The sequence below is a fragment of the Cucurbita pepo genome, chromosome LG15, assembly GCF_002806865.2.
Source record: "Cucurbita pepo subsp. pepo cultivar mu-cu-16 chromosome LG15, ASM280686v2, whole genome shotgun sequence".
Lineage (NCBI taxonomy): Eukaryota > Viridiplantae > Streptophyta > Magnoliopsida > Cucurbitales > Cucurbitaceae > Cucurbita > Cucurbita pepo.
Genome location: NC_036652.1, coordinates 4,340,884 through 4,358,531, shown reverse-complemented (window position 1 = coordinate 4,358,531; position 17,648 = coordinate 4,340,884). Strand labels below are relative to the sequence as shown.

General features: G+C 36.2%; 2 protein-coding genes across 7 annotated transcripts; one reads left to right on the top strand and one right to left on the bottom strand.

The window, feature by feature from the left end:
* Positions 1-6,941: 6,941 nt before the first annotated feature.
* LOC111776307 (pathogenesis-related protein 1-like) lies at positions 6,942-7,566 on the bottom strand. Its single transcript, XM_023655730.1, has one exon. The coding sequence runs from the start codon at positions 7,564-7,566 to the stop codon at positions 7,066-7,068; it is 501 nt and encodes a 166-aa protein (XP_023511498.1). The 3' UTR covers positions 6,942-7,065.
* Positions 7,567-9,020: 1,454 nt separating this feature from the next.
* LOC111811926 (1-acyl-sn-glycerol-3-phosphate acyltransferase 1, chloroplastic-like) lies at positions 9,021-17,438 on the top strand. 6 transcript variants are annotated; one of them, XM_023698991.1, is made up of 9 exons: positions 9,021-9,122; positions 9,362-9,502; positions 9,600-9,647; positions 13,768-13,834; positions 14,510-14,686; positions 14,774-15,180; positions 15,304-15,405; positions 15,817-16,113; positions 16,973-17,438. In XM_023698991.1, the coding sequence occupies exons 2-8, from the start codon at positions 9,449-9,451 to the stop codon at positions 16,057-16,059; spliced, it is 1,098 nt and encodes a 365-aa protein (XP_023554759.1). In that variant the 5' UTR covers positions 9,021-9,122; positions 9,362-9,448; the 3' UTR covers positions 16,060-16,113; positions 16,973-17,438. The 6 variants fall into 6 exon arrangements, with proteins under 6 accessions (XP_023554759.1, XP_023554761.1, XP_023554760.1 ...); XM_023698993.1 differs by having other exon boundaries at positions 9,049-9,249; positions 9,362-9,476; positions 9,601-9,647; XM_023698992.1 differs by having other exon boundaries at positions 9,049-9,249; positions 15,817-16,018.
* The last annotated feature ends 210 nt before the right edge of the window (positions 17,439-17,648 follow it).

Genomic DNA, 17,648 nt, shown 5'->3' with positions numbered 1-17,648 from the left:
GAGATGTATGGTCGAGCAAGCTTAGATTCTACACAAGCAATGTTCGATTGTCGAAGACAAACCTCGCTAATTTCCAATAAAGCCACAAAGTCGGACAAAAAATGTAGATGGGGATTGAGTTCTCATTAAGGCTAGTCATGAGTGTGTCAAGATCACAATGTCGCATAATTGAAAAAGTACGACTGTGAAAGTTGGTATCAGAGCCGCACTTTGTGTGTCTAGTCGGACAAGATAGTCAGAGAAATGGACCCAAGAATTGATTAAAGACCTTGCAAGTGTGTGAAGAGTGCCAGAGCAGGCAGGATAGTTGCGGGTCAAAATTAGAATCTGTTGTGGGTTAAAGTCAAGACTACTCGAAATTCATTAGTGTCATGTCGACACCTTATTGTGAGGAGATCTACCCATTAAAGCAAGGACCAAACTCATATTCCAAGGGCTTGGGGTTTCGATGTTGGCAATAGATGAGACAGAAGGCATAGTAGGTCAGGTGTCTTCCAAAGAACCATTCGCGTGAGAGGAATAATGTCAATGGTTGTAAGAAAAGAAGTCGGGGGTCAGTTGAGACATGCATTGGCCAAGCGCCAAGTTGAGCACAATGCAAGTCCTTATGGGGGGATGACCTTGCTATAGAAAGGCATCCAAATTTGAATGGACGAGAGCTCAATCGAATGGGTTGCTCACTCCGTGAATGTGCTCCAAGGTGCAATCACACATCTATTCGTTGAGCCACTGCCTCGTACCAAAGGTGGTAGCTTAACAAGAGTTGTTAAGACAAGTATCCGCTCGAGAAGTGAGCATCAACTAGAAGTGAAGTTGCAAAGCAAGACTAGAGGATTGTCAAGGTAGCGTTGCCACATGATAGTGACCAGTTAATAGTTGGTTGAAGTGTAGCTCCAACACGGGGTTGTGTTACAAGCTTTCAAACATCGCTACTATGAGGGTTAGCGCCACGATGAGAAAATATTGTGGTTGGCTTGCGAGCCTCACCCCATGGGGTGTATGTTGTGTGTGATTCAGAGAATATGACGAGGGTGGCCAGAATGGCCAAAGCTGGGGTACACTCTCCCTAGCCTAGGCAAGGATATGCTAAAACTAGTTAGTTTATCTAGTGAGTCTTGAGTCGAGTCTGCAGAAGGGCGAGAGAGGCCCAAATAAGGGATAGCCCACAACCATAGTGCAGTTATTTTTTCGTGCTTATGTTGTGATTATCGGAGACAGAGGGAAGGTCCTTCAGTGGGATAACTTATAAGTAGTGTGCAGTTTCCCTATTTAGTCTAAAGCACGTATTTCCAGTAGGTTTGTCAACAGCCAGTCCAAAGTTGGATCGTCATCAAGAACAATGTCGAGATTAAGTGGGGAAGAGTGTCACAATCCAAGGAGTATTTGTACCCCCAAGTAAGCCATCGAGGATGATGACTAGTTTAAGTGGGGGAGAATATCACAACCTAACTATTAAGAGAGTAGGTTGTGACCCTCACATTGCGACAAGAAAAGTGGCGACTCTGAAATGGTGCCCATCCGGTAAGGCGAGGGCCTAGACGAGTGCATGATATGACCAAGAAGGATGGTGCATCATCTAACAAACCACACAGGTATGATATCAATCCCTAGCGTAACACATAGTGGTCATTGAAGAAAAATCTACAATCCACGAGAAGGTATGAAATTAATCCCTAACTCAACACTATATGTAACACCCCAAAAAATGAAGGGAAGTAGCTCCAATGAGAATAAGCCACCCATATACGACCCAAAGGACCCAAGGAAAGAAATTAAAGGGTTAAGGAAGGAAAAGAGTTTTAAGCAAGTCATTTCTATACCCTAAGAAATTGGAAGGAGTTATGGCTGTTGGAGAAGGATTGGAAAGGAAATTGGAAGGAGTTATGGCTGTTGGAGAAGGATTGGAAAGGAAAGAGTAAGGACGAAAAAGTCATTTTTCCAATTTTTAAGGAACTTACAAATTTTTAATTCCTTATGTAGAAGGAATTTTAAGATTCTTAAGGAAAAAATGACTAAGGGACGAAGGATTTTAAAAGAGTTATGGATATTTCGAGAAAAAATAATAAAATATCCGAAAAGTGGCAAATTACCAAAATACCCCTAGAAGAATGGATAATTACAGAAATGCCACTCTGATCAGGATCAGAGTATCTACCGTTACCATCTGCAAAAAAAAATCTCTCGAAACTTAAATATCAGCCGTTGGATCACCTCCAAAATTGGATATGATCTAGAACATGCATAGATGATCACATCCAACGGCTAGTATTCAAAACCATGGTCGGTAAGGCTCCGATCGAAGCTAGTACTTTCGACGAATTATCTAGGAAGTTCAATCTTCAAATCATGACGATTCTGGAGCTCTCAACTTCGATTTAAGCTCCTCCTATAAAGTCTGAAGTTGGGGCAACAATATGGAACAAGAATCGAGCAAGGTTGAGCTCCCAATCGAAGGCAATAAGCGTTTAGATTTTGAGTCTCCTACTCTCTGGTTTCTTCTAAATTCGAGTGCAATTGTCTATCATTTCTCTTCCAACTTGTTCCTATAGTTTATAAGCAAGATTACCCACAAGTTCTATGAAAAAGTAGAGTGCTGAAAGTGCCAAAAAACTATTCCCCCAATTTATCCGCCATTGAAGAGTTTCAAGGAAACTTGAGAATCCAATATGAGGATACATGATAATTCGCCAAGCAAGAATGATCCCAATCAGTTTTTGCACCTGCAAGGAATGTTTCCCATAGAAGATCTCGAAAAGAAATAACCTCAGAAACGTGCCCAATTAAAGAAACTTAGTTTTGGGCTCAAATTGGGGGTAAGTGTCATATTCCTATCTACGGTCCCTTTTCTTTCAAATTAAGAATTTCTTTAGCTTCAGAGGAAGAATTTGAGTAACTTTAATGAAGAAATCGAGAGCTGAAACATCGTAGAACAAGCTACACAAGAGAACAAAAAATCTTGTATTTCGGGTGAGTTGCAGGCTGAAAGCGATTTCTTGAAATTGAGGTCCCACACTCAAAGACGTTTCTCCAAACCAATTTCCTTAGCTTGAGGTAAGGATATGGAAGAGGTTCCATGAAGAAATCGGGCCTTGAAAACCCTAGAATTGGTTATCCCATAAGAAATCATATGTTTTAGCTCCGGCGAGAAAACAGATTTTGGACGAACTTTGGAGGCAAATATCTTAGGCTATGATCCACAAGAAGGTATGAAATCGATCCTTAGCAATTCCTTGTAACACCACTTTAAGTTTCCTAAAGAAATCAAGGGAAGAAATGGCATGATCGAAGTTGTGAGCCTGAGTTTCAGACAGCGCCACGATGAAAACGCATGTCTTTTTCCTGTCTAGAGGAAGAAGACGATGACATGGTCAGTTCAACTGAACCGGCCAAATCAACCCAAAATTTGACCTTCCCTCGGTTTTTTTCAATTTTAACCCCCTTCTATATCAGTTCTTAAAAAAAAATTATGGTTCTAGAAACTAGACACAATAACGAGAACGGAAGTCCCGAACATCAATGACATGGTAAGTAGCCACCTTATACTTTTCTTAAGAAATACTTGTAGGAATCGCTTGAATTTTCATAGAAACCCTAAATGAGTATTAATTAAGAATATATGAAAAAAAAAAACTCAAAAACTTTTGAGTTAAGGCCCTGAACTGACAAAATTGCTCGGGATTTAAGTAATGTTAAAAGAACCCACTAGATGAACTCGCGCTGCCTATGAAATTTTAATGCTGAGTATATTATAGCATGTTAAGGTTATATATGAAATTTGGTGGTCATTGGATAAGAATAAGTAGGTAAACCAAGAAACGGTATAAAATGACCATAATGTCCCTAAGGTATTACCTTCGGTTTATGACCTAAATGGCCTCCAAATGCTATGAAACTTTGCTGTAGATCTTATTTTATGATGTTAGATGATTTAATGAAGTTTGGAAGTCATTGAAAAATGTTAGGTAGCGAAATCAAGATATGGGAAAAAACGTTCATCACGATCCATACGACTTTACCTTATAGAATGACTAACGATCCATGAAATAAGAGATTCCCCACATGTACCCTAGTTCGCTAATAAGATTCTACATACATAAGATCACGTTGGACTATTCCGATAAAGAACTTATAAGTTCCAAGCTTGACCCACGACATTATGCATAAAAACCTAGGATTACCAAGAATCCAATAAAACACCTAGGTTAATGCAATATCATGCTTAACAAGTTGGTAGGATCCATGCCCAAAGTAACCATTATCTCCCATCACGAAGTGTACCACAAGGCCTCTATTTCTCTTTAGGTAGGATGTCCTGCTATATTTACCATGAGCAGGATGCCATGATGAACTTATTATTTCCCTCACCTAAATGTGATGCCCTGCATCACGAGACTACACTTATGAACTCATGGGGAGAAATTAAAGGTCACTTTGGAAAAGTTTTCAAGGCCAAAATACGATGCATGACATGACAACCTCTAAGGTTTAGTTCCTGAAAATGAAACAAGTAGTCATATCCTAGCTCAAGGTCTATACATACTCCAAATTACCAACTATTTTCTGTAAGGCCTACTCTAAATGACATGAGGATAAGTTCAAGATTTCAAGCTGATTGGAGCAAGTTTGGAACCTAAACCAAGATGGGACTTGAGAAACGCCTAAAGAAAACACTTCAAGATTCAAGACCTTCTAGAACCCTCTAAGGAATCCATTATGAATCTATGACTTTCTAGAATAACTCATACTAGTTAGTATGATGCGTACATATGATTACCGATGCATGTGACAACTTATGTCTCAAGGAATTATGAACCTTAGAAACTTAGAAGATTGAGAACCAAGAACAATACCAAACAAACTCTATAACTAGCAAGGTAAGAAGAATGCTAGGTACCACTTAAGAATAAGGGACCAAGAGGGACCAAAGTCCTCTGACTCAGAAACTCAAGAATGTTAGGTAATACTCTAATCATATCCAATTATGGACCATACCTCCCAACACGCGGTGGTTTTAGAGGCCATGTTTCCTCTTCTAGGTGGGATGCCCTGCACCATGTTTCCCTTGCAGGATGTCATGTTTGGCCTCATGTTTCCCTCACCTAGATGAAATGCCCTGCACCATGTTCTGGGTATACAAAGATTTCCAGGATGTCGTGTTCATGCATGCACTGATCACGTAACCTTTATGGTCTATGCCATGTTCAAGCATGCATCGATTACGTGACCTTTATGGTCTATGCCATGTTCATGCATGCACCGATCACGTAACCTTTATGGTCTATGTCATGTTCATGCATACATCGATCAGGTGACCTTTATGGTCTATGCCATGATCATGCATGCTTTAATCACGTGACCTTTATGGTCTATCATGGAGAGTAATCTAGGACTATGATGGAACAATAAGAGAGTAAATTACCTTAGACAAGAATCAAGAACCTCCTAAGACCTCACATGGTACATCATCTCATGACTTAGACTACGCTGCTTGAAATGCATGAAGCTTTGAGCGTAGGTATTAAGACTGTATCGCTTGGAACGCATGAAGCCTCAAACACAGTTTGACAAGTTTATGACTAGTACCGTAAATCCCAAGGGGAGTGTCTTAAAGAAAGAATTAAAAAAAAAAAAAACAAGAACCTAGAAAGAACTAAGAACCAGAGAAAGATGAGGACTAGAACATGGATCAAGATCCAAGTTCTAAGTACAAGAACAAAGAACCATAGTACTAAGGTCCGTAGAGAATAATCAAGGTTTTAGAATCCAAGGACCAAGATCCTCAGGATAGAACATGATTAGAACCCACAAGTTAAGAACAAGAACTAGATGACCTAAGTACTTACGATAAAAGCAATAACAAGAAAAGAAAGAGTGTGGTACCCCTAGCATATCAAGGACATCATTAAGAGCCTACAAGTATTCTGCTTACTGATTCTTTGTACTCATTTCTTATTCACCATTTTTTTTAAGTAATAAGGAGCTGGTCGAGGTCGGGAGTGGACTATAGAGCAAGTGCCATAGACAAACCTCACTCGTCATCCTGAACCATTTTGTTTTAAAATGTCTTGTGTTGTTCCTTATTTTGTACTTTAACTGTTGTGTAGTGTTTTAAGTCCTTTGTATAAACTTTGATATAACATAAATATAATGAATGAGTTGTTTTATTTTGTGAAAAATTTACCGGTCTTTTTGAAGTCATCGAGTCAGCCCAGTCCTTACACTATAACACCATCTTTAAGTTTCATGAAGAAATTGAGGAGAGAAACAATTTGAACCGAGCTAGAGAGGTATGTTTTAAGGCGACGATGTAAAGGCCCGCGTGCGTCTTCTTCCTTCTAGAAGAAGAAGACAATGACGTGGGCGGTTCAACTTAACTAGTCCTATCAACCTAAAACTTTACCCTCCCTCAGTTTTTCTCAATATTAACCCCTTTTCAGACGGATTCTCATGAAAAAAAAAAAATTATGGTTCCAGAAACTAGACACTTTAGGAGTCTGTCAAAAAAATTTGGAATAATTCAGATATTGAAATCTCGAGAACAGAGGTCTCAAACATCGACGACGAGGTAAGTAGCCAGCCTAGATTTTTTTTAAGAAATATTTGTAGGAATCGTTTGTATTTTAATATGAACATTAAGCTCAATATGAATTAAGAAAATATGAAAAAAAGAAAAACACACACAGTAAGTTAAGATTCTTGAACCGATCAATTTCCTCAAAAGTTAAATAAGGTTAAAATAACCAAATAAACGAACTGGGTCTAGGTGTAGGTCTAGGTTTGAGTTTTAGATTTATTAAATACTTTGTTGTTGTAGGTTTCCTAAGAATGAATTTAAAAACATAAAATAAAATTTAAATTACATATGAAATCGTGTCCCTAAGATAAATCTTATTTCTTATCTCTTTATTATGTTTTTAGCATATTCACTTTTTCATATTATAAAAATATTTTAGGTATCTTTTCTTCATAAAATCCTTTAACTCATTTAAAATTGTGAACATGATGTCATAAACATAATATAAAACTTGCACGCTTTATAGTTTATTCTTTAAATTGAAGGGTCGTTTAATATGGCCACTCGCCAATGACATTGCCTGGTGGGTCATAGTTGCAGGTGATGAATGTACCGCCATTGTTGCACCTCACTTTTGCACATCCAACTTTTGTTGTGTTTTGCCACACCACTTGAGTGTAGTGGCCGCACATTTTTCCTTCCGTGCAGGTGTTGGAGGCATAATCGTAGAATTGTTGCTCATCCACCCACATTTGAACTGCTTCAATGCCTGTCATTCCACTAGAATGCATTGCAAGATTCTCGCCATAAGGCCCATTAGAGTGCAACAATTGACAGTCGTTGCTACGTTCATTGGCATATTGTGTAGCGTAGTTTGCAAGTTCTTCATCCCACTGGATGGGTTTGATGCCAACTTGGACAGCGCTCACTTGAGAACGAGCAATATTGTGAGCATCAACATAGTCTTGAGGGGAGTCTTGAGCGAGAGACGAAGGAAGGATAGTGATACAGAAGATACAAAAGAGAGACAAGGAAATCTTTACGAGACCCATTTAGATTGGATCGTAAATGTTGAAAAATATTTGGAAATTGGTGTGGAGAGAAATGGGATGGGCATGGTTTGTATTTATAAGCATCAAATTTTGAATATACTTTAATATAATTGAAGTTGGAAACTTAGGGTTTGTATTTGTTGAACAAATCTTGGGTGATGGAGAAGTTACCCAAGTTGGATGGCTATTTACAATTTGGCCCCACATATTTAAATAAATACGAAAACAACCCCTTTTCAAATTTTTTATAATAAAATAAAAATTAAAAAAAAAAATAAAAAGAATACATTGGAGGCTGCTCAAATTTGTACAAATAATTAATTTAAACCCAATTTGTACAAATAAATATTTTAAATTTAGAATTATTATTTTAAAACACCACAAAACACAACCTCCTTTAAATAATCCATTTTTAATTTCAATTCAAACCTTCCTACTAAAAAAAATATTTGAATAGTTCTTGAATTAAACCGAGACTAAAATTGATATGAATAACTAAAACTTAATCTATGAACGGTGTATTTTTCCTACCTCATCTCCAATAGTATTCTTACGAGAACTTGAAGAAAAAAGAATAGTCACAAATTAGCTCAGCAAGAACCTTAAGTTAATATGTAACCATATCCCTCTTCAATTGATGTGGGATTACGTGAGATCTCACAATCTACTTTCTTTACGTGCCAAGTGAGACTAAATGGTTATTTATTAAAGTTGATTGTTACAAATCTTACACGTAGATGAACTGAATCGTTGCAGTGATTTGATATATTATTTTTCTCCATAATTAGACTTGTTGTTCGTAGAGGTGTATACTCAACCCGACAATCTAGGTTGGGTTCATTTTTCTTGAACTTGAACTGATTCGGTTCAATTTCGAGTTCATGAGACAAAACTTTCAAATTGACTCGAGCCAAACAAAAATATATAGTGTTCCCTTGTAATTCTGCCTCACTAAAAGATACATTGTTTTTTATTTTATTATTATTTTGTTTAATTTTTTTTTATAATATTTTATTATTATTATTATTATTTTGTCGATTTTTTTTATATATTATATTTAAAAAATAACTTAATATTTCTTACTTTTAAAAACACATTATTTGTAATTTATAAATAAATTAATTTAATTTAAGAATACATATTAATTATTTATATATACATTTAAGTTATTTTTGAAGCATATTGTTTTTGGGTCGAGTTGGATTAGATTAGCCATCCAATTTGATAAAAAAAAAATTCCCTTAACCCAATCAACGTGATCCGAGAATTGATTTGGTTCAAATTCAATTAGATTTTCCATTTTATAAAACCAAATCGAGCCCATCTAAATTTTTTAAAAGTAATTTTATTTTTTTAAAAAAAGATTACTCAATTAAAATATTTAAATTAAATCGAATCTAAGGAAAGAAACCCATCCCTAGATCCCACATCGGTAAAGAACATTGACAACGACGTAAATATATGTTCATCAGTCACTCCATTTAGTTCTTTCTGCAAAAAGAAGAAGAAGAAGACAAGCTTTTGCCCTACCCCTCTGTATCATCCGCTATTTTTCGGTATTCAATTCATCCATCAACAATTCTATATTGAATTTGTCGTCAACAACGTTTTCGTACTTTTTGTTCTGAATCATCCATCCGAATCAAAACCATTTCATCCTGAATTACTTTCTGGGCATAAGTTGTTCGTGTTTGTTTGCTACTATGTTTGAATTATGCTATTGTGGTTGAATTTCTTTCAGTCTTAGTCACATGATTTTAGAATCATTGGTTGTTTATCTTTTCTTAATCCTCAGCCCAAGCTAAGACGCAATTGTAACGAAATAGAGCGGCTTTGTTTTTTTATACGATTCCTCTGCTCAAGCTTTTCTCGCGTTTTGTCCATGGAAGCCGTTTCCCTTTCTCACACTGGTTTTTCGCTTCCTCTTCATCGCTATGCTATTTTCTGTTTCTTTATCATTTTTTTTCGACGTACGGTTTGTTTGCAAGTTTATGTGTTTCTAATCGATGCAATTCTATTGGATCAAATGTTTAGGCTACCATGAGCTTGGGCTTTCCAGCGCTTCATTTTCTTTGCTGCCGGTAAGCATTTTAGTCAATCTGTTTATCACTTTTGTTCTACTGTACTTGTTTATTTGTGTATATCTGTTGGAAGATTTTAAGTCTGCACTCTGTTGAGCTGGTGATAGAGTTAGGAAAAATATTATTGTAGGTGGCCTGATATGTGTCTCAACATTTTAATCATGAATCAAGTTGGGATCTGTCCTCTCGAATGCTTATTGTAGCTAACCTGATGCAAGATGAGCTCTGGTGGTGCTCGTTTATGTGGAAAAGAATAAATGTCTAAACCATAAAGGACATAAGAATCATGATCTAAATATGTTTTCTCTGTTGGATCTACTAGCATTGAACCTAAACATTTGGGAATGTTTGAGTTGCTTTACGGAATGAAGTGTTATTTGGGTTTAGCACAATTTTTAATTGCACACACTTTATTCAGAAAAAGAGAGATAAAGCAGTCGGGAGATGAGGAATCTCCCCAAAATCCAGGGGGATTTACACGAATAAGGAAAAAAAAATCCCAATTGGTATTGTAAACTAACCATCATAATTTAAAACTCCTTTGGCAGAGAATAACAAGTTGACAGAAAAATCTTTGATTATTTTTTAACCTCATTTTCTTAGTTAGTTATAGTCATGATGGTGTTGAACCAAATGAATTTAGAGAGCCTTAAGTTGTTCACAAAAAAATTGAAGGAGGGCTAAATGGTTGTCTTAGGGAAGCACTAGCAAATGTTGATAGAGATTTCTACAACTCATAACTGCATAAGAGCAATGGGAAGAAAGATGGTTTTGGTCTCTTATAGCTTTTTGGCATGATGCCATCGCCACCAGATGAAAAATAAAGTGAAGCTTGAAAGCATTTTTGAATTCTATCACAATAAATAACCAGTCTTGGGCAAAGGCCCGAAGGAAGAATTTTCTCTTTTTAAGGATTTTAGCTTTCCAAATGAATTTACGTGGACTTGTTTTTTGTATGCGCTTGTACACTCTTTCATTTTTTGCAATGAAAATTTTGGTTTCTTACCCTAAGAAAAAGTCTATGATCCTTCCGTAAAAAGGAAGATTTTATCATCTTGAGAGATTATATGCCATTTTTTTATCAGCCACTCTTCTTCATTTTTTCAACTATTGACAATAGATGTCCAAGGCCTTTTAAACTGAAAGTGCATTTAAGATATGCTAACCATTCACAACAAGCTAAATGATACTTACTAGTAATGATTTTCTTCCGTAATACATGTTTCATCATGAATTTTCAACCCGGTTTAGCTAGGAGGTTGAAAATGTAATTGGCATGGATTTTGGGTGGCCTATTGATGAGGGGGAAAGTTAAAAAAATAAAGGCACTATGGGGTTATGAGTTCAAATGTTTGGTGGTCACCTATGTCAGATACTAACATCCTGCAAATCTTCCTGCTAGAATGGTATAAACTGTGATCATTCTATGATGTTAGATTGGACTTTTCTAGTCTTTCATCAATTGTGAGGTGGATAGTTTTTTTTTTTTTTTTGTGCTTACTTGAGGCTTCCTCTCTTAATCCCAAAAGTGTGACATGGGGAACCTTGTTACAGAAGAGATTAGAAAATGGCTTTCATCCCGGAAGAGAGCATTTCTTTCTCTAAGGAGAGCATTTTTTCCGTCCAATTTTTCTTGTGTGGATCCTGATTTACTTGCTATCCATATCTAGGATCCCTGTTTTAGTTAGCTTAACTCTAGAAAAGTTTATGAGAGACATTTTGTGGGAAGAAGTTGACAAGGGCGGGGATTGGCATTTGGTTTATTAGGAAAATAGTGTCGAGGCCAGTGGGACCAGGGAGCATAAGTAATTTGAGACTGTGTAAGAAGGCCTTGTTGGATAAGCTTGATGCCGCTTTATTGGGAATAGTGTGAATACTTACTTTTGGGAGGATATTAGGCTGGATCATAGTCCTTTGTGTATCTTCTTCCCACGTTTGTATTATTTATCCTTCATGGGATATCATTTTGGCTTCCATCCTTCCCAGCTTTGGTAATTTGTCCTCAAATCTTTCTTGGCTTTCAATATTCCTTGTTAGATAGGGAGATACTAGAGGTCTCCACTCTTCTCTCTTTGCTAGGGGATTTTTTTTTTGTTAGTCCAGGGCGAGCAATCCTCCGTGGGTTTTTTCTTGTAAATTTTTTTTCCTCCCCTTGCGTGATCCTCTTCCCGTAGATCCCTTTTTTCTCGCTTTGGTAGCTGAAATCCCCATGACAGGTTTTACTTGTGACGGTTAGTTATTGGATCATACTAGAGGCAGTTTACTTTTTTGTTATGCCCACTATGGTGTAGGAACGCCATTGACATTCTAGTTCGTATCTTTTGAGGATGTTAGTTTGCTTGTTTGATTTGCAATTGTATTTTCAGAGTTGGGGTTGCTTGGCATGTAGTTGAGTGAGGCACGTGGTCTGCCCTTGTGTAATATAAGGGGTAGATCGACTTGAAAGGAATAGTAGGAATTTGGAAAGATTGAGAGATCTTGAGAAAAGGATTGACATTTGGCTAGAATTAACGCTTCTCTATGGGATTCAATTACCAAGGAGTTGTATAATTATTTTGTTGGTCTTATTTTGGATTGAAGCACTTTTTTATATGGTCTATTGGACTTACTCTTTTTGTTTGGCTATCTTTCTGTATACCTTTTGTTTTCTTTCGTATTTTTTTCTTAATGAAAGCTCTAGTTGTTATATAGGGAAAAAAAAAAATTATATTACGAGCTTCTCAACCATTAGATATTGTAGGATCAAGTTGTTGTCCTTTGAGTTTGTTGAGTTGTGCCTAAGCTAATTTGAATACTTGTGATAACAAAAAATATAAAGTAGGGGAAAGTTTTCTGTGTTTGAGGCCACCTATATCAAGACCTGTTTTACATGAATGGCTAAAAATTTATTGCCCAGTTGACAAGGTTACGACCACCTTCATTTCTAGATCCTATCCACAATGTTAAGCTTCAATATCTTGGTCGTCTTTGAAAGACATTGAAGGTAGTAAATTGGAATACTAGAGAAAACTGCATTTGAATGGATTACTTTCCCTCTTTTATTAAACAAAGCATTCCTCCACTTGCACAGTTTTTTTAAAGAGATTCTCTCTGTTAATGGTTTTAGAGATGTCCACGGAGCGAGAACGGGGAAGCCTTTCCATCTCCATCCCCACCCCCTATTTTATTCTCCATTCCCGTGAAATTCTCCATTTATTTTTGTGGGATCAGAGTGGAGATTCTCCATGGGGAATGTGCATCGATTAGGTGCCCCACGGGAAATTTTCTCCATTTTTCTATTATATTTCTAAATGATTCTTCCGAAGAAAGTTTTTAATACATAATTTTCATTTTACAATATAATTTTTGTTAAAAAATGTAAACAAAAATCTAATATAATGTTTACAAACAAAAATATAATATAATGTTCTACCAACATAATTTCTAAATAATCAACAATCTTCCACACACAAAAAGCTTCAACCTAATCCTTAACTTAACCATAGTCTCAAAACCTTAAATGTTATAATATATAAGTAATATATTTATAAGAAGCCCCAAACTTCATTGTTTTGACCCCAGTTTCATGAACTTTGGGTTTATTAGCCAAAATAAAATTTCATGAATTTGGGTTTATTAGCCAAAATAAAGTATAATGAGCTGAAATCAAATAATGACCCATTTGTAGAAAGTCATGGAAGTGTAATTGTAAGACAAAGAAAACTAGTTTATTATAATTTGTAATAGAATATGTGTGTGTGTGTGTGAATTGGGAGGAAATGACATTATACAGGGTTCGAACATAGAATCTCTTGCAATCATATCATGTTAAATCACCAATCAGCCCAAACCCAAAAGTCTTAGCTGATGGGTTATGTTAAATTTAATTATATCATTACTTTGACACAAACTATGCTCACTCCATAGTACATTTGGCTGCACGGATGGTAGCAACCGTTTTAGAGGGAGAGGGTGATTGTAGAAGCATGGTGAAGGGTCAAGGTGAAGGGGCAAGAAGGTCACAAGAATGGGATGGAGAAGAGATAGGGGGTAGGAGAGAGATGCTCCATTGTGTTGCTTTTCATCTTTAGTACTCATTTATTTTGATTAATGAGAATGTTAATTACCATTTTAACTGCAGATGAATGTGTATAGGGGACTTCGATATAGTTCCTCTCTCCATGAACAAGCAAATTTGAGAAAAGCTGGTAAGTTATTTCTTTGCTTGGAAATCTTATCCTTGTTAATTTATTCTCTCAAATAACTTTTATAACCCAATATTCTTTGAGTGCTCAATAGTTTCCGCTACCTTCTTGTTTGCAATGGTCTTTTAGCAGCATGTAGCTGGCCTAGGCCAACAGAAATTGGTAACTAATATTGTAAATTGATTCACGCTCCACCATTTCATCACCAAGTATAATGGTTTTTCATCCTAGACTAGATAACACAATTAGAGATTATAAAACAAAATTTGTGCATATAGTGTGCTTACATCTGAAGTGCAATGTGTTAGACCTTGTGCAAATTTTTCATGGCTAGTTAATGATTAAGTCAGGAGATGACATGTTGATAAAGAAACTGGAGCAAAAATTGTTGCTCATTTATTTTTATTCTATTCGCAATTTTTTATGTTTTATTTTGATCACCTGCTAATTCTTCAACCATGCAAGAGATTCTATACTACTTGACTTTGTCATCAGGATATCACCGGGTTTTAATACACTCTGGATATATTTGAATCATAATTCATTGGCATGAATTTTTGTTTAAGGAAAGAGCCACTTCTTTTTGCCTCAGCTGCAGAAGCATGTTATTTTGACACATTTTAATGAAATGCTTCATAAATCTTGTTCTTAGGCTTTGACGTTTCTCTTCATCTACAGCTCAACATTATTGCTACTCATCCGTCATCAGAAAATGTGTTGGTGTCTCTTCGTGTTATCTTACTCCAAATGAGAATCCATACAACCTGTTTAGTGGAAAAAGAAACCCCCGGTCTATTATTGTTAGGTCAGAACTTGCAAAAATGGGAACTCATGAAGTTGGTTATCCATTATCAGGTCTCTTTTNGTATTTACCTTTGTAGTTTTTAATTCCCTAATCTCTTTTTTTTTTATCCGTTGCCTTTTAAACTGCCTAAAGTGCAGAAGTACCATTGAGCTCAAAAATAAGAGGAACGTGCTTTTATGCTACTACTGCAATCACTGCTATTTTTCTCTTTATGCTTATGTTGGTGGTGCATCCAATTGTGTTATTGACGGATAGATACCGCAGAAGAATTCATTATACAATTGCCAAAATGTGGGCAAGTTTGACTGTTGCTCCATTTTTTAGGATCAAATACGAAGGATTGGAGAATTTACCCGCTCCAAATTCTCCTGCTGTATATGTTTCCAACCATCAGAGCTTTCTTGACATATATACACTTCTTACCCTTGGCAGAAGCTTTAAGTTCATTAGCAAGACTGCAATATTTCTCTTTCCCATTATTGGTTGGGCTATGTTTATGATGGGTGTCATTCCTTTGAAGCGTATGGATAGCAGAAGCCAGTTGGTACTTTCTTTGATTATCCATTTCGATTTTGTACAGTTTAAAATTTGTTTAAAATTTGGGACCTTTTGGTTAAGAACGATGTTATTGGGTATTATTTCCAAGTTTTTTATTTTTTTAATGAAGGACTGTCTGAAGCGATGCATGGAGCTTATAAGGAAGGGTGCATCTGTATTTTTCTTTCCAGAGGGAACACGTACTAAAGATGGAAAATTAGGTGCTTTCAAGGTAAGTGAACATTATATTTCAAAACATTGCATTGGGGGACAGTAGCGTTGGTTTTTGGTTATGAAGAAACAAACATGTGTATGAAATCTATACTTTTTTCACAAACTTAGTGAGGTTTACTCGACTTTGAAATATCGATTCCGTTCATAATACCAAAGTTAGAGCATTGAAATAAACGGTTCCATTATCTTAATTGTCTTCTTGCTCTGCAATTCTCTATTTAATTATTTGTATGGGTTGTTGACCATATTTAATTCTTTAGAAAGCTTGCTGTGTCTCAAAGTGCTTGGTGCAAAATTGTACTGTATGATTGGCTAGAAAGCCTATGTTCACGTGTCCTTTTGCATGCATAGTTTTTTATAATTATATAGCATCTATTTTTTAATTTTTTTAAAAATGTTTGATTTGTAGAAAGGAGCATTCAGTGTTGCAGCAAAGACGAAAGTGCCTGTTGTACCGATTACACTCGTAGGAACTGGTAGCATTATGCCAGCAGGATCTGAAGGCATCTTGAATATAGGATCTGTGAAAGTTCTTATCCATAAGCCTGTGATCGGACGTGATCCAGAAGCATTGTGCAATGAAGCTAGGAGTGTAATTGCTGATGCACTGAGTAAGCATGCTCAGGTCTCTTCCAGTGAAAATGATTTTTGACTTCATTACTCAGATTTCAGTTACCTGATGTGGAATATTTGTATTTTTGATAAGGTAACAATCTCTCTACCATTTCAATTTATTACTTCAGTTTTTTGCTTATCATCTTATCTTTTAGTTAGTTTGGGGCTCCCTTCGCTTTTTTGTGGGACTAGTGGCATTCTTGAAAGAAAAATGAAAATTTGAGGGAAATTACAAATAATAGAAACCTCAACATTGTGATTATAAGATTCTTAACCTTTATGAGATCCAATCCTCTAAATCATTCTTTTCTTCCGTTTCTATGTTTACCACAAAACTCATAAGATTGTATTGAACCCATAAAACATGTATTTACCATGGGACATGGGGCTTCTACCATCCAGCACAGGTTTGATTGATCTGATAGCGGATGGCCTTTAGGAAACTGAACTTAATTATTTAAGGCCTTATTTACTTGAGAGAAATGGGATATTGAGAAAAATAGAGTAGAAATCAGCAAAAAGAAAATTGTGAAATGTGAATACGATTTCTAAGTTGTGCCAACGAAAAATATTTTGGAATTAGAATCAGAATGAAGAGAATAAAGATAAATGGAGAGAGAGAAAGTTTTGGAAGGAAAAAAATGGAATGAGAATGATACTTCAAGCTGTGGAGTTCCGATCCAAAAAAATTCATTCAATAGGGCGAGAGAGAGAGCCTTCGCTTACTTGCTTAACCGTGCGGGCCCCAGCGAGAGGCCCGCACAGCGGGCTATTAGCTCAGTGGTAGAGCGCACCCCTGATAATTGAATGCTCCAGTTATCTCATCTATTGAAAAAGCTGGTATAGAATAGGTTCTTTTTTTTTTCTTTTTTTCTTTTTTTCTTTTTTTTTTCCTTTTTTTTTTTTTTCCTATCTTTAGCCTTTCTTTAATACCTTTGATGTAATGACAGTCCTAAAAAAATTGGAATCAAAGTGAGCCAAGAAGAAGTTCCATAATGTCTTGATGGAAGAAGAGTGAGGCAAGAGTTGGTCTATATCTTCCCTAGCTGTACTGCATTATTGCACACATCCTGGAGGGTTGAGATCCGAAGGGAACATCCTTGGGGTATTTGATCAATCAAGATTATTGCTCTTCCCAGTAGCAAGGGACAACGGAAACATTTTGAGGCAAACTGCTACATTCATTTTGTGCATAATCTTGTGATCATAAATTGCTAATAAGGGAACTGGAATTTTGGAATGTGATTCAGTGTTACTGAATCAGGTAAAATGGCTTCTTTATATTATTATGTTCATAGTTGTTAGGGATATGCTTTTAACATATTAGTTTGTTCGTAGAGTCTTTTCTTTGCACATGAATTTTGTTCGTAATTTGATAACATGACTGCTATTAGTTTCAAATTGTTTTACCATGTTCATCTTGCCTTTTTTTTCTTCTTTCAACTAATCATTCGTGTTAATTTTGTATGGTTAGACAGAAATAAACTCTCTCAAGTGTATAGGAAGTATGAACCAAGAGGTATCGACCCATTTCCAAAAAGATATTGGGGCTCTCTCTCCCTTGCTTCTCTACTTTCAAGATTGATGGGAGTTAAGGTTAGTTCCCCCGTCCCGCTATTTGCCTTG